Source organism: Argiope bruennichi, chromosome 7, assembly GCF_947563725.1.
Source record: "Argiope bruennichi chromosome 7, qqArgBrue1.1, whole genome shotgun sequence".
Classification (NCBI taxonomy): domain Eukaryota; kingdom Metazoa; phylum Arthropoda; class Arachnida; order Araneae; family Araneidae; genus Argiope; species Argiope bruennichi.
The window spans coordinates 113,087,028-113,111,336 of record NC_079157.1 but is presented as its reverse complement, the minus strand read 5'-3'; the positions used below and the strand labels follow the sequence as shown (position 1 = coordinate 113,111,336).

The 24,309-nt window shown below is 30.4% G+C and overlaps 1 protein-coding gene across 2 annotated transcripts; it reads left to right on the top strand.

The window, feature by feature from the left end:
• Positions 1–10,807: 10,807 nt before the first annotated feature.
• Positions 10,808–23,327, top strand: LOC129976738 (E3 ISG15--protein ligase HERC5-like). Of its 2 annotated transcripts, none has more exons than XM_056090458.1 (5): positions 10,808–11,738; positions 12,636–12,783; positions 12,895–13,016; positions 15,474–15,665; positions 22,942–23,327. In XM_056090458.1, exons 1-5 carry the CDS (start codon positions 11,183–11,185, stop codon positions 23,010–23,012), a joined length of 1,089 nt encoding a protein of 362 aa, XP_055946433.1. In that variant the 5' UTR covers positions 10,808–11,182; the 3' UTR covers positions 23,013–23,327. The 2 variants fall into 2 exon arrangements, with proteins under 2 accessions (XP_055946433.1, XP_055946432.1); XM_056090457.1 differs by lacking the exon at positions 22,942–23,327 and adding an exon at positions 19,740–20,010.
• Positions 23,328–24,309: the final 982 nt, after the last annotated feature.

Sequence of the window (24,309 nt, the reverse complement as noted above, 5' to 3'; positions counted from 1 at the left end):
CTCCACTTTACGGGAGTGACCGCTATTCTTATTTGATGATGCACTATTCCATACAGATCATTTTTAAATGCTCCTGACATGATTGACTTTGATTACATGTACTCTGTTTAATCCTGGCGCCATCTATTGGTAGAATATAGGACTAAAGTAAATATTTTTAAGAAATGACATATATTTTTAACTCATCTTTTCCAGAAAATGGTTCACTCTAATAAATAAATTAAATAAATAGTTTTGAGAAAAAAAATAAAATTTAAGAAGTAAGCTGAAACAGATAAATTAATTCAATCACACGTTAATTAAATTAGTAAATTAAGTATTAATTACAATTAATAAATTTTATATTTAATATTAAGTATTAACTTTTAATTAATAATATGATTGAAATAACAGATATTTGGAACGCATATTTAAAAATAACAATAGCAATATTATTTGTTATTCAAAAAATCGTGGATTATGTATCTCTACTTTCCAGTGAAGCCTCGCACTTTCCGGTAAAATCACCGCTCCGATAAATTCCAGTGATATGCAATTCAATGATACGATTAGAGATGCATAATCCACGATTTTTTGAATAACAAATAATATTGCTATTGTTATTTTTAAATATGCGTTCCAAATATCTGTTATTTCAATCATATTATTAATTAAAAATTATTACTTAATATTAAATATAAAATTTATTAATTGTAATTAATACTTAATTTACTAATTTAAGTAATGTGTGATTGAATTAATTTATCTGTTTCAGCTTACTTCTTAAATTTTATTTTTTTCTCAAAACTATTTATTTAATTTATTTATTAGAGTGGACCATTTTCTGGAAAATGTGAGTTAAAAATGTATGTCATTTCTTTAAAATGTTTACTTTAGTCCTATATTCTACCAATAGATGGCGCCAGCAGTAAACAGAATACATGTAATCAAAGTCGATCATGTCATGAGCAATTAAAAATGATCTGTATGGAATAGTGCATCATTAAATACGAATATCGGTTACTCCCGTAAAGTAGAGCGGTGACTTCGCACTTTCCGGTGAAATCACCGCTCCGATAAATTTCAGTGATATGCAATTCAATGATACGATACGATAATTCCAATATCCGGTACGTTCACTTTTCAATCCAATCACAGACTTCTTTCGAGAGCTTCCATTGGACAGATCGTATCGATTATTACTTTCCAGTGAAGTCGCCGCTCTGGCAAATTTCAGTGATATCGTATCGATTCTTACTTTCTATCGTGATCCAAAACCTGTAATCGAAATATCACCAGTAAGATCGTATCAGGGATTTGAATCACACCCCTCTTTGAAAAGTATTGATCACTTGTATTTGTGACTTTTTGATATTGGTTACGTAATAACCGCTCTTAAAATATTCGTCATCCCTAGATACGATACGATAATTCCAATAACCGGTCCGGAAATGGGGGAGGAACCGAAATCTGATATGACAGTATATGGGCTAAAATCATGAATTACTGGCAGTCAGGTATCTGAAGAAGAATTTGTCAAAACTTACTAGAAACAATAATCTCTACAAGAAAGGAACAAGAATTGAAATTGCAGATGGAAGCAACAAAGAAAGAGAATGAGTTGAAATGGCAGATGGAGACGGAAGCAAAAAAGCGAGAGATGGAATTTGAATTGGAAAAGGAAAAAATAGAAGCAGGAATGGCTGCATCTAATGCTAGTTCAGCTAGTGGTGGACGATTTCATATCAATCCGCAGATTGAAATTTCCAAGTCCATGCCAAAATTCGACGAGAAAGAATGTGACATTGTCTTATATATGTCATTGTTTGAGAGACAAGTCAAGAGGTTGAAAATTGATGAGGAAAACTGGGTGTCATGTTTAATACCTCTCATGCCTGCAGAGATAGTGGAACTGATCGCAAGAATTCCAGAAGAAGAATTTTTTAATTTTGAACATGTGAAGGAAATCTTGATGAAGAAGTTTAAATTGAATGCTGAAGGTTTTCGGCAGAAATTTGTTCAGCACCAAAGAAACCCAGAGAAGAGTTGGAAAGATTTCATTTATGAAGTTACAAATTACTTTCAAGGCTGGATAAGTGCTTTGAATGTCACAGATTTGGAGGGGCTGAAAGATTTGATCATTACGGATCAAGTAAAGAAGAGAGTTCCACAAGAGGTTCATGACCATTTTGTTGACGTATGGGGGACATTAGTCAAACCCCAAGATTTAGCAGACAAGCTAGACGAGTACGAGTGTATTCGAAAATCTTATCGGAGACCGTCGAATCGAAATCCCAAGGCACATCAACAAGTAAATGTTAGAAATAACGCCTTTAGCCGTGATAACAGAGACTATAATAATAGTCCTAAACAGATGAAGCAAGATAAAGGTTTCACACGGAATCGATACGAACCGAAAAACCGTCCAAAGTTTACCTGCTATTTCTGTGGAGTGGATGGTCATGTAAAGAAGTTCTGTCCCAAACTTTTAAGGACGAACTCAGATCAAGATAGTAGAAGAAAGGCAAATGTTCACAGAACTGTCGTGGACCCAGAACCGGTAACTAAGGAAACGGCAGTAGTGGCTAAAGTGATGTCTCACAGACGACCTTCTCTTGATAAAGGTCTTTGTAATCTAGAAAAGATGCGTATAAGTGTGAATGGAAAGCCTGCAACAGCTTTCATTGATTCTAGTACTGAAATAACTGTAGTCAGAAGAGATCTAATGACTGATTTTAATGTCTAAGATAAGGCTTCAATTTATATAAAAGGCATTTTTGGTCCAGCAGAGAAATGTTCTCTTGTCAATATTCCAATGGGTGTCATCGTTGGCAAAGACGGGAACATGATTCACCAAGAAGTGCTGTGTGCAGTTGCTCCTACTCCGGTGGATGATGTACTGTTGCCCCCAGAAATAAGGGACAAGTTTCAGGGTGTTCAAGAAAATTATTTCGTTGATATTTCCGAAAAGAACTCGGAACCGAAGACAATTAAAGATAGAGAAATCGTCGATGAAACAAGTGATGACAACCCAGTCTTGGGAAGTGAAGAAATAAGGGCATTCTCTGTGGAAAATTCAGAAAAGAATGCTAAAGAACTATCAAGGTCGGACGAATTTCTTAAAGATCAAGTGGGTTGTCCAGATTTGAAATACGCTAGAAAATGTGCAAATGAAAAGTCCGGAGGATATTATTTCCATAATAAATTTTTGTTTCACAAAGAAAAAGTTTTAGGGGAGTCCGTTGCTCAGCTAGTTTTGCTTAAGAAGCGTAGACTTGAAGTTCTAAATTTAGCTCACTGTTCGGTATTTGGAGGTCACATGGGCGCAAGAAAAACTGCTGAAAGAATAAGGTATTCTTTTTACTCGCATGGAATAAATATCCAAAGATGTCAGAGCTTTTTGTCAACAGTGCAAAGAGTGTCAGTTGACAAGGCGAATAAATCAAAAGGACAGAGTACCAATTACTCCTGTGTCAAGACCAGAATTGCCGTTCCAAGTGGTAAACATCGACATCATTGGACCTATAGATCCACCGAGTGCAAAAGGTCACAGATATATATTATGTCTAGTTGATCAACACACGAGATGGGCTGAGGCAGTACCACTGACCAGTTTAACTGCCAAAGCTACATGTGAAGCACTGTTAACCATCTTCATGCGGACAGGTGTGCCTAATATAATAGCATCAGACAATGGGACTAATTTCAATGCTAGAGTTGAAAAACACACAAGAGTTTGAAAAAAGAATGGGATCCAGCCCAAGATTTTCGACACCATTGCATCCAGAGTCGAATGGGCTGGTAGAAAGATTTAATCAGACGTTAAAGCACATGCTACATCATGTCATTTTGGAAGAGCCACGTACATGGCATACAAAAATACCATTCATTTTGTGGGCCTATCGAAAAGTCCCCAACAGCACGACCGGCGTAGCATCTTTTCAGTTGTTGTATGGACGAATACCAGAAGGACCCTTATCTATTCTGAGGAACACTTGGGTGGCAGATGAAGAGGGTTTGCAGTTGGATACTACTCCAGTACCTCTTTACATGGAAAAGCTTAAGAAGCAGCTAGAAGACGCAGCTGAGAAAGCAAAATTGATTTCAACAGTACAGCAAGAAAGAATGGCTCGTTATTACAATTTGAGATCTACGAAGAAAGTCTAATCCAGGAGACAAGGTAATTGTTCTATTACCTGATTCTAGGAACAAGCTTTTAGCTAGATGGCAAGGTCCATGTACCATCGAATCACGAAAGAATGGACATTCATTTTTAGTGAGGATGCCTGATGGTAGTCTGAGGCGTGTGCATCAAAATAAAATGAGAGAATTTATTGCTAGCTCCAGAAGTGTGAACGTCATATTTGAAGGGGAAGAAGAATTTGGTGACATCGAAAATACTCCATTGAAAGAAGATTCCTTTTGGCAGGAAGTAAAATCTGTAACCTCACCTGACTTATCAACTACGCAGCAAGCAGAATTGGAGAAATTATTAAAAGAATTTGAACCCTTATTCAAAAAACCAGTGCAACCAGTTGCAATCGGGGAGCACGTGATTGAACTTTTGCCCAATATTACTAGACGGAAACCGCATTCCTACAGTGTTCCAATGTCTTATAGAGCAGAGGTGGACAGACAAGTGAAAGAACTGTTGGACTTACACTTGATTGAACCTTCGAATGCAGACATTACATATCCTATAGTATGTGTGGCAAAGAAGGACGCATCCATTCGAATGTGTATTGACTATAGAGTCCTTAATGCTGTAACAAAAGTTCCTAATTACCTCATGAAAGATACACAAGAATTAGTTTTTACTGCGGGGATGGCTCAATGGTTATCTTGTCTAGATTTGCTAAAGGGATATTACCAAATTAAAATGAATGATGAGAACAAAATTTTAACAGCTTTTTCTACTCATAACGGAGTATATCAGTGGAAGGTTATGCATTTTGATCTATCGGGAGCATCGGGTACATTCCAAAAAATATGAATAGTGTTCTTCGAAACCATTCTAGTTATGTTCAAGCTCACATTGACGATATAATAGTGTACTCCAAAACATGGAGTGAACATTTAATTCATCTGAGAAAGGTATTGCAGGAATTAGAAAAGACAGGGTTTTCTGTAAAATTTAAAAAATGCACTTTCGCGGCGCGAGAACTACAATTTTTAGGCCATAAGATATGAGGAGGTAAGCATGCACCAGACGAGGAAAAAATTGCGGCAATAAAACGACTAGAAAGGCCAAAGACGAAAAAGGAAGTAAGATCTGTCTTAGGACTAATGGAGTTTTATCGATCATATATTCCTAATTATGCGGAAATTGCAACCCCTCTAACTGAACTAACCAAAGGGGAAAAATCGGGAGATGTAAATTGGGGAAAACACGAAGAAAAATCGTTTTTTGGATTGAAGAAAGCTTTATGTGAGGCGACAGCGTTAAATGCCCCTGATTTTGGAAAACCTTTCGAAATTCACACAGACGCTTCTGACTATGCAGTTGGTTGTTTTCTAACCCAAAAAGATGACAAGGGAAATTATAAACCCATCGCATTTGCAAGCCAAAAATTTAACAAAACTCAAAAATTTTTTTCAACCATTGAAAAGGAAGCTTATGCCATTTTGTTTGGATTAAAAAAATTTGATAAATGGTTGCCTGGAACTACGGTAGAAATCGTAACTGATCATAATGCATTAAAATACTTAATTGAAAAAACTCCAAAAAGCCCTAAATTAACTAGGTGGGCATTGGCTTTGCAACGATGGAGTTACAAAATTACTCATCGTCCTGGAATCTTAAACAAAGACGCTGATGCTTTATCTCGTCTACAAACTAAACATTAGTTCTTTTTCTTGTTAAAATTAGTTCTCAATATCCATTGTGTTAATGTATGTTTTGTTCAGTTTTTATTTCAACATATGTACGCTATATTCTTATTGTGTTTAATTATTTTCAATATATGTATTCATTTTTATTTAATATATGTATGCTATGTTCATATTTCGTTTAATTATTTTTCATATATATATATATTCGGAGCTTTCATTGTTATTTCAATATGTGGATGAGATGTTCTTATTTCATTTAGTTATTTTTCCTTATATGTTATTAACTTTGTCCAAAGGAATCAGAGAAAAACTTTTGCCGTTTGAAGACCAGTTTTTCTCTTAGGGGCGGCGTGTGAGGGCGCTGCGTATGATTAGAACCAGAAAACGAACTGAAGGGAAGAGGGTGGAGAAGTAGGACCGCGAGAGAGACGGTGCCGGGAGAGGAAAAAGATGGATTTTCGGAGCTCTATGAGGTTCACGTACTAAATTTTGTAATAGTGTTCTTGTGTGTTATGTTTCGTCCTACGTCAATTAAATGTTGTCAAAAAATTTAGATATGGTGTCATACCAATTATTTTCGTTTACATTTACTTACTAAAAGGGCAGTATTTGCTTTATTAATATGTCTGATGAGAAGTAAAAATTAAAAAAGCTCGGCAGCGCCGACAGACTCTATTCGTACCGGGTAGCAAAATTACAGATTTGTAACACTATTAATCATAAAATGACCTTGAACGCGCAGCATGACTCGGTCTTCCCGCCTCTCGGGGAGAGCGGAGGAATACAACCAGAGTAGCTCCGAAGGACAAGGTGCGCGATGTTATTGTGTGTCGAATAAAGATATATTTTTGATATAAAACGGAGAGTGATTGTTTCCAAACCCTTACATGGAGACAGATCATGACAAATAACATTATGGATTAATCAATCCTCCTCAGTGGTGACCACGGACTTTAATTTAAATTTATTTAGTCGAGAATTTCATTTTCCTTGCCAACACAGCTACAGCTGAAACAGCAGCGGTAGTAATCCCGCCATTCATAAAGCCGGATCCTGCACTTTGGTTTCATATACTCGACTCCACTTTCGAATTGGCTTCTCCGAAACCATTATTGAAGGCAAGACGAAATACAATTACGTCGGGGCTCACTTACCTCCCGAAATTGCCGCTGTTGTGCGAGATGTAATAATTCAAACGGATTCCACCGATCCATATTCGGATCTCAAAACGAAAGTCATCGAACGCTGTTCCGAATCAAAGACGCAGGAAATTCGACGACTTTCGGCTGGTGAAAGCTTAGGTGCGGGGAAGCCCAGCGAATTGCTTCGTATCATGGAAAGGCGAGCCGAAAGCCATAACATCGATGATTCCTTGCTGTTTGAACTGTTCAATCAAGCAATGCCAGTACCTGTGCAAACTATTTTGGCTTCTATTTCACCGATTTCTTCGGACAAAGAAGCAGATGTAGCTAACAGAATTCTGGACATCAATTCCACCTCAATCGGCACTATTTCTTCCGGAAGTGAAAGCAACTCTTCACCTGGGAAGGAGCTTAAATCGGACATGGATGGGCTTCAAATCGGACATGGATTTGCTTCGAAACGAAATCAAGGAATTGCGCAAGGAAGTAGCTGATCTTCGTCGTTCTCGCAGTCGATTTCGGTCTCGTAGCAGTACTCGTCGTGCTAGTTCAAAATCATGGGGCAATAGATACTGCTGGTATCACTCTCGATTCCACGAGAAAGCTAAAAGGTGCATTCCGTCTTGCTCTTTTAAGGAAAACCCTGTTCCGGAAGAGTAGCGGCAGCGGACTCTTCCTCTGGATATACTTCTTGTCGTCTCTTTCTACGTGAACATAACACGGGTATTTCTTTTTTAATGGACTCCGGCAATGACATCAGCTTAATTGTTGCTTCTAAAAGAGACACGCAAATGCATGTTATGCAAACCTTTCGTACCGCAAATGGTACTGCAATAAAATGTTTATGGCAGAAAGTCTATAACTGTAAATTTCGGTTTACGTAGAAATTTCACATATTCATTTTATATTTGTAATGTTTCATGTGTTATCATTGGGGCCTATTTTTTGTAACATTTTACTTATCACCTGATTTAAGAAATAAACATTTAATTGATAATGTTACTAATTCAAAAGTGGATGCTAAACTAGGTCCATGTTCAATTTTTTCTGTAAAAATCTGTATTTGTAAATAATGTTTATGGTAAATTGTTAATGAAATATCCTGCAATTACGAAATTACCAGACCCCAGTCAGCCTGTTAAGCATAACACTGTACATTATATCAATACCAAAGGTCCTCCTGTCTCAGCTAAACCTAGAAGGTTAGCTCCAGACAGACTAAAAATAGCCAAAGCTGAATTTCAGCGCATGATAAATCTCGGTCATATGAGACCTTCTAAAAGTGCATATTCTTCTCCTTTGCACATGGTGCCTAAAAATGGGTCTGTTGAATGGCGACCGGTTGGTGACTATCGTGCACTTAATGCACAAACCATCAAAGAAATATATCCCATTCCTTGTATTGTTGATTTTACATCAGAATTGCATGATAAACAAATATTCAGTCACATCGAACTCGTCAAAGCATACCATCAAATTCCTATCAACCATGATGATGTGCATGAAACTGCAATATGCATTCCATTTGGCCTTTTTGAGAGCTTGCGAATGAGTTTGGTCTTTGTAATGCCTCATCAACCTTCCAATGCTTTATTGACGAGGTCACTAGGGACTTACCATTTGTTTACGCTTTTGTTGATGACCTACTGGTTGCTTCTGAAAATGCAAATGATCACTTACAACATTTAGATATCTTATTTTAAAAATTAAATGAATATGGTTTGTGTATAAACATTGAAAAATGTCAATTTGGACTATCTACATTTGAATTTCTGGTATTCAAATTATCAGGGGAAGGAATTGAATATTTGACTGATCGTGTAAAATGTATCCAAGAATTTCCCCAACTCCACAACCTTGACTCAATTGCGCCGTTATTTAGGACTTTTCAATTTTTATAGTCGTTGCATTCCTAAAGCTGCTGATATTCTAGAACTCATTGTAAAATTTCTTGAAGGGCACAAAAAAAAAAAAAGAAGCACCATCGTTCCAAAGCTCCCAATTCAACTGAGCAATTACAATGGAACGATGCAGCAACAATTTCCTTCAATGCTTCTAAAGAAGCAATTGCTAAAGCAAAGTTTTTGAGACATCCCATACCTGGTGCTCAATTAAGCTTGTGGGTAGATGCTTCGAACTCAGCTGTTGGCTACTCCTTAATGCAACTATCGAATAATCAGTGGGAACCAATAGCATTTTATTCTTCAAAATTAAGTAAGTCTCAAAAGAATTGGTCTACTTATGAACGTGAACTATTTGCTATTTATTCCTCTGTCAAAAAATTCCAACATATACTTGAGGGTAGAACTTTTGTCATTTACACTGACCAAAAACCTTTAACATATGTCTTCCATCAAAATACTGAAAAATGTATTCCTCGCCAATTACGCTATTTGGATTTCATATCCCAATTTTCTACTGATATTAGATACACAAAACGTTCTGAAAATACTGTTGCAGATGCACTATCACGAATTGAGATAGATGAAATATCCCCTTCTGTAATTGATTTTAAGGAATTCGCTTCTGCTCAATCAACCGATGAGGAAATACAAAAACTTTTAAAGTCCAATAATTCATCCTTAAGAATTAAGGAACAGTATTTCCCTCTTGAGGACGTTCATCTGTACTGTAATGCATCTCAAAAACAACCCCGACCTTTTGTTCCTAAAAACTAGCGGCAACTAATTTTTAAAGCACTCTATTTTTTTCTCTCAACCAGGAATTGCAGCCTAAATCGAATTAATCGCTAAGCGATTCGTATGGCCTGGCAGGCGCAAAGATATAAAATTTATAGTTCGCAGCTGTGTTAAAATAAGAAGCATAAAAAATCTTATGCTTCTTATTTGTGCTTTTTATAGCGTTATCTTATTTTATGCTTATTTGTTTTATGCTTTTCATTTGTTATGTTAGAATATTGAAAATATTACATAAAAGGGAGAAAATGTATGCAAAAAAAGACAAGCATAGGGTTCTTGGAGAAGTATTAAATATATGTTACCTCTAAAGTTCAGAAATCAATTAATCCGCAGATTAGCTAGCTAATCTGCACATTAAATAGGGTGAACCGTTAAAGTGCGAAAAATTATTATTTTTTTTTCTCAAATTACGTAGGTAATCTGCAAATTAGCTACTAGACACGCGTTAAGGTGAAAATAAGATCTTTTCTGGAATAACAGCAGTGTTTCTGTAAGCTTAAATTAAATATTGTTTATTTATTTTTGATATCTAAAGAATCAAGTTAATGCAATCGAATAATCTACACATTAGTTGATAGAATCAATCATCAATCAATTGAAAAACTATAATACAAAGAATCAAACCGTTTAGCATATTATTAAAATTAAGGAAATTAGCAATTATGCTTACTTATTAGTGCAATCTAAAGATTGGTGATACTTTGAATTGCATAGGTTTCGCACAATAGGTTTTGCGATAAGCACATCTATTTGTGATACATTTAGATTTGCAGTAACATTTTTTGAAACCCTGCCTGGTACCAAGGGATTGTTTTATTGCTGTTTGATGTAAAGATATTTCTACAGCAGGGACATCGTCTTTCGTTAAAAATCTCTCTTTGGAAACACTGAGTTTAGATCTAGCATACAATTGTTTTAAAATAATCGGTTTAGTACAAAGTTTATAAAACTTTTCCTCTGTTTTACTAAGAACCACAGCTAAAATCAGCGGGCATTAGATTTGCTCTGTCTGCGGTCTCGTGTCAATGCTGCTTAATTCGCGAACCAGAATAATTGGATCTACATGATCGTTCGCGAACGAACGAAATAATATGAGTTGAACCATTCACTTCCCGTTCGTTCGCGAACAACTCATCTCTACCTTGCAATTAGAAACCGATAACTATAATTCGCGGTCTATTTGGCTTTATATAAATGCGCTTTACTGTTCGTCACATTTTTCAAATTACATTTTAGAAATGAATATTATTTGTTAAATAAATCTGCTTTTAATAGATATATCAAGATAGATATATTATTATAATAACGAGAAGAAAATTATGGCGGAAATAACTATTTAAAATGATAAGATTTTCTTAGTACAATTATATATAACATTCCAGTTACGCTCTTGCTCGCTGCTATTCAGTTTTAACATCTCATTGTCTTTCTGGGGAAAAAAAAAAAAAAAAAAAATTAAAGTTGGGAATCTAATGTGCTGAAAAGAAAAGCAACCGTGTTTTTATTAAATGTCTTTTGTAATTCAAAGTGATGAAAATCTTAAAAAATTTACGAAGTGACATGGATACTGAGGATAATTTATTTTTTTATTTTGGTATTAAAACATATAAGGATGAAGATGTTGATGTACTTACACCTGCTCTTGGAAGCAATTCATACACTCAATGCTTTTCTCATTTACAACTTCCCTCTAAATGTAAGGTAATAGATGTCTTTTTAGGTTGGATAAATTTAATATTTTATACTAGTAAGAATGTTTTCAAAGATTTGGAAGTACACAAGACGATTAAGGATAATAAACAAGAATTTAATTTTGCAAATGAATTGAATGAAGCATTTTATCGTATCACGCACTGTCCATCAGAATCAGAAGAACATAGCAAAGAAGCATTTTCATCCATTAAGCATATGGGAATTAATAATATCTCCATCGGATTGAATTATACATTTTTAACTACAAGCGATGGAAGATGCTATTTTTATTTTAACAAAAATATTTTCTCGGAACCTGTAGATTTAACTCCTAGTATCCTCAGAACAAAAAATGTCATTACTGAAGATTTGTATTCTGTAATATTAGCAGAAGGTAAAGATGCAATTCTGTTTCTACTGCTGGATATAAGAAAATCATAATAGTTTATTAATTACTATTTATTGAATTTTTTACATAGAGCATAGTTTCTGAACTTTTGATACATATAATAAATGTATAGTTTTTGTTGTTTATTTTTAGGTGTAAAGAAAGAAATTTATTAGAGAAATATTCATAATTTTCTTTTTGGAATAGTTGTAATTAGATATATATTTTTAATATGAATTTTAAACATTTACACACATTCATTTGCTTTTTACAAGTATTAACTTCTGAGTACATCGAAAAAGAAAAAAACATTACATCCATTTGTCTTTTATCAAAATATTATCAATGGATGAATCAGAAATAAAATATGAAATTTCATGTTTGCTTAATTAGTATGGTGTTTTTCTCTAAACTCAGCTGCAACCAGAAATGTAGATGAGATATGCCCTTGTTTATGATATGTTTTTGCTAGTATAAGAAATGTTAAAATATATGCTAAAATATAGACAGGTTTGAAACATTGCCCTAATTCAATAAAATATAAATCTAGATGGTGACAAGCATTGCTGTCTTTGGTTGTAGTTTAACTTCTGTCAAGTTAACAAAATAATATTAGAAAACCTCATTACATAATGTCTATATAAAAACTTTCAAGAATTAAAAAAAGGCCTTTTGAAATTTATATGTATGTATATGAATAATTATGTAATTAGCCTCCTTTTCTGTATATTTGTTTTTTATGATTTGGAATTTCTAATTGGATTCTGTAATATTTAGTTTGTATTCTAATAAACATGAAGATTAATCAGCTATTGAGTAAAATATTTAGATAATATGAAATATATGATTTTTTAATTAAGTATCCTATTGGCTATTATTTATTTGTTTATCTTTTGGAGATAGATGGAAAAGTTTTCAAATTTAAATATGAAGAAAAGCCATGCCTTGAAGAATTAATTGTTCCTGTACCTATAAAAGAAATTGCTTGTGGAAAGGAACATGTATTACTATTATCAGAATTTGGCACTGTATTTAGTTATGGTTTTGGGAGGTAATTTAATTTTAAAAAGTGCATATCTGATTTTTATTGTTTTGCCTTAATTATTTTAATATCTTCTCTTAATTTTTTTACTTATATTATTATTTCTTTTTTTATTTTAAGCCATGGGCAGCTAGGTCTGGGTAACATAGGAAACCAGGAAACTCCTGAACTAGTTGAAGCTTTGAATGGATTAAAAATCATATCAATATCTGCAGGTGGTTGGCATTCAGCTGCAATAAGTGGTAAAGTATATTTTATTCACATGTAGCTCTTTCATTTATATATGAAGCTTATAACATTAAATTGTGATTAAAACATTTTTTGTTGCTAACATATTTTACAATTTTTCTTTATTTTTTAATGCATTAAATTGAAAGATTCCATTGACTTTTAATTAATTGTATGCTTGCTAATCTTTCAATTACAGTTGAATACAGTCTCAACATAGTCTATTAAAATGAGGATTCTTTTTAAGAAATAATGTTTACTCAATCGATTGTCAACCAAATTTTCCCAATGTTTCACATATTGTTAAATGCTGTAATCTCTTTTGAATAGCATATATGGAATAGCACCTGTATGACTCTTATTATTCCTAATAAGCAATAACCCTAATCATAATGTCTATAATTATACAATGAAATGGAGAAATAGAACTATTTAAAGGCTGATTAGAAATTTGAACAAATTATTGCTGCTGGGGAGTGACATTTTTAGATTTTCGTGACAAAGCATCATCACATACAATAAAGATCTTTTGATATCGTGTTTACCTGATACTATTTTTTGAATGATAGTAAAAATAAATTCTTTAACAAAATGGTAAAAGATTGCAATATGTTATAACTCATATCACTCTTAAAGTAAAAAGTAATTGTTTGATAATCTTCCTAAACTATGGCACAGTGAAAGTAAATAGTGTCCTTGCTTGTTATTATCAAAATCATTAACAATAACTGTTTTTAAATTATTTTTGTATCTATACTATTAGTTTGACTTATTAGTTATTTTCTGCTCTGTTTTCTAAACGATTGCAGATTTGTTTTTTTACCTAGTAATACTGATCTCATTTCACTCATATTCACTGATCATATTCATCTTACATTCACTATTATATTTTATATGTCAATTAGTGTGTTTGCAAAAGCTGGATAAATGTTTACAAAAATTGTACTAATCTGAAACTTAATGATTGAAAATTATTTTTTGTTTTGTTTTCTGAGAACCATTTTTTTTCTATGATGATTTTAGTCAGAAAGAGTAAAATCTATTTTTCATATACTATTAAGGATGTACTGTGCAACACATAAAAAGGAAGAAAATGAAACAAATTCATTCTGAAGATTTTAGATACCTCTGCAAAAAGTCTGAGAAATTTTTTAAAAAAAATCTGTGAAAAGTCAATCAAAATCAAACAACAGAGATACTGGCCACCATATGGATGGAGATATTCTATGAAAACTTGCAGCATAGTATTGAGTCATATTTTTAGATGTTGGTCAAAACTGGTTCTAAAGTCTGCCCTCTTTCTGCAGCTAAATTCTGTTTCTCATATGTGTGTATTTGCTTTGGAGGGAAGGAGGTTATATTTTGTTCATTATTAACCGAGTGAATCATTATAAGGTTGCTGGAATACTGAAGATGCAAGAGAAATTCACCATATTTAATATATTTAGCTTTTTTTTTTTCATGAAAAGAACGTTTTGTTGCTAAGGTATAAACACTTCATATAAACTTATTATGGTAAAAAATATAAAAATTGCTAATTTTGTCTATTTAAGTAAGATCTATTTCAATATACACATAAGGTGTCATTTATATTCAGTTGCAAATATCATTAATAAATGGCGTTAGCCTGTGAAATCACCTATCAATCAAATGAATATTATAGTTTCTAAGATTTTAAAAAATATTAACAGCATTTTGAAGATTCACATAATAATTGCAGTAACCTATTGGACCTTTGGAAACTGCTACATCAACATGATGTAGCAGTGATGCTGGAACAATTTCACTGACTTCAACACTTTGGACTACCATCATAATCAGTAAAAAATTTTCTTAAAAAGACTTCTAAGTAATTTTTCTTAAAAAATTTTGAAAATTAATTTGATGTTATTTTTACAGTTTTTAATATAATTTAAAATTTTTTTTCTGAAATCTGTGCTTAAAATTAAGTTGGTTATTAATGGGTCATCTTTAAACGTGGACTGTTGATTCAGATGTTGCTAAAACTCATTTTTTTAAATCATGGGTTCAGTTCCTACTCAAAGTCAATTGCTTCTTAAGCATCTGTATAATATGATTATACAGTATTTGAAACCTCTCCCCTTTTTTAACAATACTATATTTGAATACTTTTTAAATATATGGTATTCTAAAAAAAATATTCGTAATAAACTTCATCACGAAATGACATTTTATCTTCTCTGTTTATCAGTTCTTCTCTATTATGAATAAAAATGCCTGTGGTAATCATAATTGCCTATGGCAGTGTCAGTTAATGAATGGCTGCCATTGAATAAAGAAAGTGCCACATCTTACTAATCTATATACAGTAAAAAATAAATAAAAAATTTTATATATATATATAAACCTTTAAATGTGATGCTATTTGAACTTTTTGTCAAATATGATATACAAATTTTCAGGCACATTTATTTCATTTTCTTCTCTCTTTTTTTTTTCTAAATTTCAAGAGTCTGGAGATTTGTACATGTGGGGCTGGAATGAAAGTGGTCAGCTTGGATTTCCTTGCAATAAACTGCAAAATGGGGAAAGACCTAAAGAAGAAATAGAAACTATTTGCTGTTTGCCTAAAATTGTTGATCTTGATGATGAAACTGTTGTAGCAGTAAGTTGTGGATCTCGTCATACTGTTGCTTTAACTGGTAAGAATTACACTTTAAAACAAACCATACAATTGATTGATTTTGAACAAGCCTTTGATTGATTGATTGAGCAAACCTTTCAGTTGATTAATTTTCAGCCATTTGCGTATATATATGCGACATATTATTCCTAATTAAATTGTAGCAATTTAATTCTTTATTTGTGACTTATACTTAGTATATTAAGGATAAGTACATCATCATATCTTTATAAAAATAATTGTTAAAAAATAAATTTGTCTTGTAATCTGAAATTGAATTATTTTCTCATATATCATTAAAATTAATAATTACTGGAGCTCAAATTATTCCTTCACATGATTTTAGAGCTATTCTAGAATATCGTTATAAGAGATATTATATACTTTTTCAAATTTAATATAGTTTTAATGCTAAGATTTTTAATACAGAAATTGAAAATCTTGAATGTTTTTACTATTCCTTTACTAAATATGTATATTCTATTTTATTAAAATTGGTCATTATAAATTTGGAAAATTTTATTTTAAATGTCATTTATTACTGATTTTGTATAGTTACTTTTTCATTAATAGAAAACTATATAATATTATAAAAGGCACTAAAATTGTTACAGCTGTATAAGATTCATATTATTGCAAATGAAAGCTTTTGTGTATCAAAAAAATCTTTAGTATAATATAAAATGAATTTTATTATTCCCATTTGCATTATAAATTCAAGAATTTATTTCATTTTCATTGCTAGTTATATCAGAGCATTTCTTTTTATCTATTATTTTCTTAAATTTACTGATCATCCTTCCTTTCTTCATAATATGCTTTCAGAAAATTAATATTTCCTATTTTTCTCAATTTTTCATAAAATATATTAAAATTTGATGTAGCTATTGTTAATAATAGGAATAAGGAATTAATAATAAGTCAGGATAAAATTCATTTGCTTTCAGTAAACTATAATTATAATATATTTACACCATTAATATAAAGCTGTCATCAACTTTCATATACATTTGCTTGTTCAAATCTTTTAAAAGCAATTAGTTTTATTTCTATCTATCTCATAATTCTATCTTCCACTTTCAGAAATCATCTCATTGCTGAAATTTTTGAGGCTTATACTATGGTTTCATTTCAATCTCTCCTGACTCCTGTTGTTCTCAATAGAAATCTTTGCTTTCTTAATGTCCATAATTTCTTTATTCTAAGTTTAGAGCTCTCACAGGAACTTGTCTTTACTCTCTGAGATAGCTTGTCATCACAATCTGCATCAAGATTTTTGACATCATTATTAGAGTTCCTGTATTGCATTTGACTGACACATATTGTAGTAGAATATAATCTGCTTTTTTCCATCTCTGCTAGCTGTGATATCCTATAGATATCATTTGTCAAGTATATCTGTAACTACCATAAGGGGTCCTTAATACTTTGGTATGTGTTTGGTAGGTTTTCTGGTGGACTTATGCATTCTCCCGACAGTAATCATTTCTCTAACTTCAAATAATCTTTTTCAGCATTTTTTTACCTTAATATTTTTTATCTTTTTTCCCTCTATTAAAATGCTTTCGTCTTTTAGCTTTCATTACTTTTGGAGATTTCTATTTGTCTATATCATTGTCCGCTAGTCAATAGAACATCCCTAACAAAATCTATGTGTAAAACTCTGCAACATTTCAAAAGTAATCCTGTTTAATTATATTATTAGAATGTTATTGTTATATAAGACTCTAGTTCTGACCTGCCATCTTTGAAGGAGCACTAATTAATATTTAGCAGTACATTGAAAAGCCATTTTTTTTTATAAAGTCGTCCTTGTTATTTTTAGATGAATCTTGGATTTAGGCTCCAGGAAGTGTACAATATGTGGTCTCTCTTTTCATAGTGATCAATTTATTTTATAATTACAACATATCTTTAATCTATACATGTTAACTTTTATTTTAAACTAATTATTTTATTTTAGTAACTTTGTGGAATATACGTATATTTTATTTATGATGATTTATGGCTGTGTGGTATCTAACCTTTTGTACAATTTTATTTAAACAGATGTTTTGTGTTCTATAAATGCTGTAATAATAAAGTGCAGATAGGAAAGTGAGCAGTAGGATTATGTACCTATTTTTTTAACTGCCTTGAAGTTTTGTTAACTAATGATACTGTTGTTCAATCGAGTTGTAATTCATTGATTTTTAATTTTTCATAACCTGTTAAATTATCTTGTACTTTAAAATAGTTTAATACACTTTTTATTTATTAATGCAAAACATTTGTGAAATTCTACTTCTGATATATTAAAAAAAGAATAACTATTTAAGGATAAAATTCAGTTATTTTTAATAAACTAGATTTATAATATAATTATGTCATTAATTTAATACCATTACCAACTTTCATAAACATTTGATTATTCTAAAGTTTTTGTAAAAGGTTGGTGTCGTTTCTATCTGATTTCATAATCATTCCTTCTATATTTAGAAATCATCTCATTGTGAGAAATGTTGCAACTCATGCTATAGCTTTTAGCATTTATACTATGAAAGAAATTAATTTAAGCATAAACATTCAGTATTTTTATAACATGCTTTTAGTTGTGGGGAACATTCATATTCTGTAACAGCATCATTTCAAAGCTTTTAGTGATATTATAATATCTTCATATAGTTGTAGCTAATAATAAATTTCTTTTTCTAAAGTCACTTCTTGGTTTTAAAATAATTTTTAAACTAATGGTTAATTATATTGATTAGATCTTTATGAGAAAAGTAAAAAATAAGCTTCTAAATATAATTTGTTAGAATTTAATGGAATGTTTTGAATATACATATTAATATGTATTTATAAAATAATTTAATTAATTTTTTTAAGTTTTTAAAAACACAACATAATTGATTATTTTTATATTTATAATATATAAACAAGAAAACTGGATTTTTTTTCACTATCATTTAATTAACAATTTCTTGCTGAAAATAGATATAGCAAAAGGACGAGTGGAAGGAAGCAATCTCTTTTTAAAATCAAAGATTGCTTTCTCAGTGTTTAAAGTATCTTACATCTTAAATTTCTCCTTCAGGTTTTCAAAAAGGAACTCTACAAAACATTCAAATGGAATTGATAAACCAAATACTTATTTTCAGATATTATAATTTGCTTTAGTGTTTTTAATTTTTTTTCAATTTGCTTTAAAAAAGTTATAAAATGAATTATTAGAAATTTTATTAGCATGATCAGAGAAAATAGATGGAGTTTTCTACTAAGGTGCTGGCAGATCAATCAAAATTTCGCTTAGAATAATGTGCAAAAAAATCATTACATGCTCTTAAAGAAGCAGTTTAATAATGATTCCCTTAAACGGTTGTTTTGAATATTTTTATTTGAATTGAATAATGCAATTTGTAGAAACTAAATTCGGTGTTAATACTTGGAGTGTAAAAAATATAAGCTTCAACATGTTCTTTTAAAAAAACCCAGTCATCTTATTATAAATTCAATCCTGTAGAACTTCATATTTTTATTCACTAATTTTAATTATGTGATTAATCTATCTTTAATCATCTAATTAAAGTTAATAAAAAAATAACGATCCATAAATCAAAATTTATTATGTATTATAAAGTGCATATATAGTTTGCAAATTGACCTTTTAACACTCAAAGCAACCAGGCATCTACTTTATTTTGTATTTCTTATTATTAACCTTAATTATAAACACAAACTTAGTAATTAATTTTATTTAATTAAACTAAAGAATAAATGAAGCTAATTCAATCTCATTTTTAAAAATTTCTGGTCTACAAATATCAAAATGCTGCTCATGGATAGAAATTTATTTGTAATAAATTCATTCTTCCCAAACATTTATTTTTGAAATGCATGTTTGCATTCTTTTTATTAAAGTGAAATTAGGTTACATTGATTTTTGAAGTATGATATTAATTTATAGACAATGCCTTTGCACATTTTAAAAAGAAAATCGAATAACATTTTACTCACAATAATTAGAAGTATAAAAAAATTCTGAAGAATTGGTATAAAAAGAATGTATATTTTATCTTAGCAATTTATTAAGAATATTGTTTATTTCTTTCAGAGAATAATCATGTGTGGACATGGGGATGGAATGGTTATTCTCAATTAGGTCGTGATGATGTATCACTTTCTGACAAACCACAGAGAATTCAGTTGCCTAAATCATTTCTAACATTCCAGATAAAAGCTAAATTTTGGAGTACATTAGTTATTGGCTGTTTGGGAGCATCAGCATAAGGAAAACTCTTCGTGTGCATAATTCATTAATTGAAATTTTAATTATTTTTTATTATTTGTTATGAATAAAACATCCATATCAGATTATGGTTCAATATCTTTAGCATATTTTTCTTTGGATTGCAACATATTAAATACATTATTGAATAGATTGCTGTAATTAAAATTATTTTGCAGTGCTATTTTATTTATTGAAGGCAGATCTTTACTTATTACTAAATTCAATTTACACTCTTTTTATTAGATAAAATTCAATTGGCTTTTTTTTGTATTGGTTATATTGAGCAAGTGCAGCATTAGATATTTGATTTGATTCTGCTCTAAAATTACAAAAGAATTTAATTATGTATTTACATATAGGAATTTCTCTTATTGGAAATCTGCTTTCTATTAAACTGAAGAAATTTTGTTGATTTACATTCTTAATTATTACCACTAAGCACCAATTATTTAGATTTAAAAGAAATGTATATGAAATGATGTGAGCAATGTTGCAAATGTAAAGATATTTTGAAGAAAATGCTGACATAATAAATTTATTGGTGATACAATAAATTCCATTTGTTAGAAGACTAGCCATATTATGTCAGGATGGCCAGTCTACCGGGAAACAATGAAAGTCGGGAATGGTCAGGGAATTCCAAGAGATTGGGAAAAGTCAGAGAAATATATTTTAAAATTGGAATTTTTTAAATATTTTTATAGTCAACAATTGTTTCTTTTTTTTTTTTTTCCCTAAGTAGTTTCGTTAGCTTAGCAACCAGTGACAATCAGTCATTTACTGGAATCAGAAACGGAGGTCATGGGCGTTTCAGCTCATATTTATATTTAAATTATAGAGGAACCATAATTATCTTTTGTGTAGGATTATCAGCACCATAACTGCCTTCAATTCTTAAGTAAAGACATCTAAATTATGATAAATTCCTCCTTTGCTGACTGATTTGGAACCACTTTGCTCATTACTTGTCTGTTATATTCTGTGTTATATATTTTATCTTGTTAAAAACATTAACTTTTTCAACACAATTTCTTACATAATTTATGATATTATCATGATAATCCCATAATATTATAATTTGTTCATTCATTGTCTTTAGATGAATCGCAATTAAGGCTTGGCTTAGCATTCATATATAAAATAATTTTGGAACGATAAAACTGGTGAATTGACATTCAGATTTATAGTGGAGAAGAAAAAAAGAAAAGAAAAAAGAAAATTAATCATTTTCTTTGCTGCCGTTTTTTATTTTGTGTCCATAAAGGATAATTTTCTGTTACTGTTACTATTATTTAATCTTGAGTTGGGTGTTACTAAACTGTATAAATAGGAAAAATTACACTAAAAGGAAACATATTTCATTTTTAAGTACTCTACCAATAAGCATGCGATATCGTATTACATTTTTCATGAATAAATGTGAATAATTAGTTCTGAGAAAAATACATTTGAATGAGCATAAATCTTCTCATATATTGTATATGTTGCAAAAATTGGGAAAATATTTACAAAAATTAGGCTTATCTGAAACCTAATGATTGAAAATAATTTTTATTTTGTTTTCTAAACATTAAATTTTTATTCTATATTGATTTTAATAAAAAAGAGTAAAACACCATCTTTTGCATATTATTAAGAATGTACTGTGCAATGCATAAAAGAAAGAAAATAAAACAAAATCATTTTAAAGATTTTTAAATACTTCCAAAAATAGTCAGGGAAAATCACATAGCAGAAATGCTGGGCACTCTATAAGTAGAATGGGCGAAAAATTAAATTAAGTATTCAAATCCTTGACCTAATTTAATGAGAGACATCACACAATACTGTTAAAGCACTTCCTTACTGGAAAATAAAACAAAAGATTTGCTAGACCAGTAGTTTAAATTTTAATTTTTTAAAAAAACCCAAAAATTAAAATTGCATCTGTTGGATTGTAAGAGGCATGTATAAAAAATGAACTTATTTTAAAGGTGTGGATGAATTGAACTTATTACACACAAATATACATATACTTTAAAACAATATTTCTTGAATATTTACTTAAAATAAACCTCAATTTACAGCTTTTTCAGATTGACTTCCTCTAGAAGCAATAACATAGTAAAAATACAATTACTGATAATCATTATATCCTTTGTATATATCTAAGATATGACTAGTTCCTTAAAATTTCTATCTTAAAACTGAATAAATGTATGCTGAAATAACTTTGGCCAGTTCTTAAATGCGGCTTTGACTGCTAGTCTGTGCAGTTTTTTTAAGTCTTTTACTAGGAGAAAATTTTTAAATGAAATCTTGATTGTTATAAATTGTAATAAAAACAAGGCTACTTCTTACTTTGTGTATTCTTATATTTTTTACCTAGTATTTTAACTGTATGAATTAATGCTTTTTTATTATTTTAACATTCAGTATAATAAAAAAAAACATTAGAAAATAGTATAAACTTGTCTGATAGAAATACTTGAATGGAAATTGCATGCAAGTCTAATTACCTTCGCTTAAGTATCAATAGAAATAATCCAGATAACAAGTATTCTAACATTTACAGTGAAAAACATGTAAATTATCGGAGATAATCTTTGAGTGTAAATTTCACTATAATTCTAAAGTTCCAAGAGACTGGATAAGTCTTCCCGAGAATACAATATCATTTAAACAACTTTGACATTTGCCTGAATTCTTATGTTTCTTCATGGCACCTTTTTAAACTTGGTTGGAAATGCTGTTAGAAGTAAAAAAAAAAAAAAAAAAAGAATCAAAATCCATGGATTGCACAGAACCAATCCACTTCATTAGTTTGAGGTATCAGTTGCCTGTTATTATATAACAGTTTCAGCCCCTCAACCCTCGGAAATATTACTGTATTCAAAAAACTCTTGAATTTTTTTTTCGGAGAAGAGGGAAGAATGAATTGATTCTATTTATTTGAAATAACTACCCTATGTAATTATGCATTTTCGCCATTGTTCATTTAAAGGAGTAAGTACAGATTTTAAGTTTCCTTTCCTACCTTTTTCAGTGTCTTTGTCACCGACCTGCTTCAGAAATCAAGAATCGTTGCCTTTAAAAAAAAATTTCATCCAGGTGTGAAGTCTCATGAGATAGATCAAGGGAATTTGCTATATGTGAAAACATTGGAATGTGATGCTTTGAGAGATAATTTGATATACTTAAAAGGCATTGCTTTATTGGGATGGAGCACTCATAAATTGGCCTTTTATGTGACAAGAACTTTTTAATACCTGTAATCACTATTTATGTTCATCTGTTGTACATGTTCGAACTATATCAAATTTTTTGACTAATTAATCACATAATACTCTTTGCTTCTACTGTGGGAAATGGTGCAATTCATCCACATTTGTAAAGTATTAAAAAGTTAATTTTTAGAAATCTTGTTCACAATTGATATTTTAAAAACTGACACTATGTCGATGTCAACAGTTTTTATTCAAAGGGATTTGATTTCATTTTATAAATATAGATACTGCTCATTCTGCATACTACCAAACATAAACATTATTTAAATATGGAAATTTTCAAGCATTTATAACCCAGCTTGCAAATATTTATAAAATTCAAGATTTCTCAAACTTTATTGAATTTTGTAATCAAAGAGGAATTGTAATGATTAATGTCAATTACATCTTTTTTCACTTAATATTGAGGAGACGAGTGGATAAAGTTTGTTCGGAATCTTTAACATTAAGTTGTTGCGAGTCCCCTAAAAATATCACAAACATTTTTATTTGTCAGTTATGATTTTTTGAAGTAAGATAAATTTGCTTTCTAAAAGGTTTTAATTATTGCTAGAAATTTTTAATAGTAATAATTATTTGGTTTTGTAATTGATGAATAATTTCAATCTAATTATATAATTTTTGACAATAAGTAATGTTTTGAATTCAATAATTTTAAATTCATATCTGTAATTTGTGTGTGTATGTATATATATATATATATATATATATATATATATATATATATATATATATATATATATATATACACACACACATATATATATATATCAGATATAATCAGGATTCATAGCATACAGGGAAAAAAATCAATTTTAAATAATAAAAATATTTTAGCATAGCTATTTAGTTCTATTTGATAGTCAGCAAATTATTAATCTCAAGATAATAGTTAGATTTTTGACATTGAAATGTGATAAAGGAAGAATCAGGGGAAAAAAATCTTTATACCAATATAAATGCATCTTTTTGTTTTCTGATCTTCTAATGACCATAATTTATTATTTACTCTATTTTTATTATTACAAGTCTTGTAGAAATTTTAAGAGCGTGAAGAAATTTGTAGAATTTTCCTGTAGAAATTTTAAGAGTAAATGTGGCATGTTTCAAAAAACCATTTTGTAAGA

What these genes read in the sequence shown, in the direction of transcription:
- LOC129976738 (XM_056090457.1), top strand. Translation starts at nt 11,183, where the DNA reads ATGAAAATCTTAAAAAATTTACGAAGTGACATGGATACTGAGGATAAT. An exon ending in GCATTCAGCTGCAATAAGTG is followed by an intron (nt 13,017 to 15,473) that starts GTAAAGTATATT and finishes CTAAATTTCAAG; the next exon opens with AGTCTGGAGATTTGTACATG. An exon ending in TCATACTGTTGCTTTAACTG is followed by an intron (nt 15,666 to 19,739) that starts GTAAGAATTACA and finishes TATTTCTTTCAG; the next exon opens with AGAATAATCATGTGTGGACA.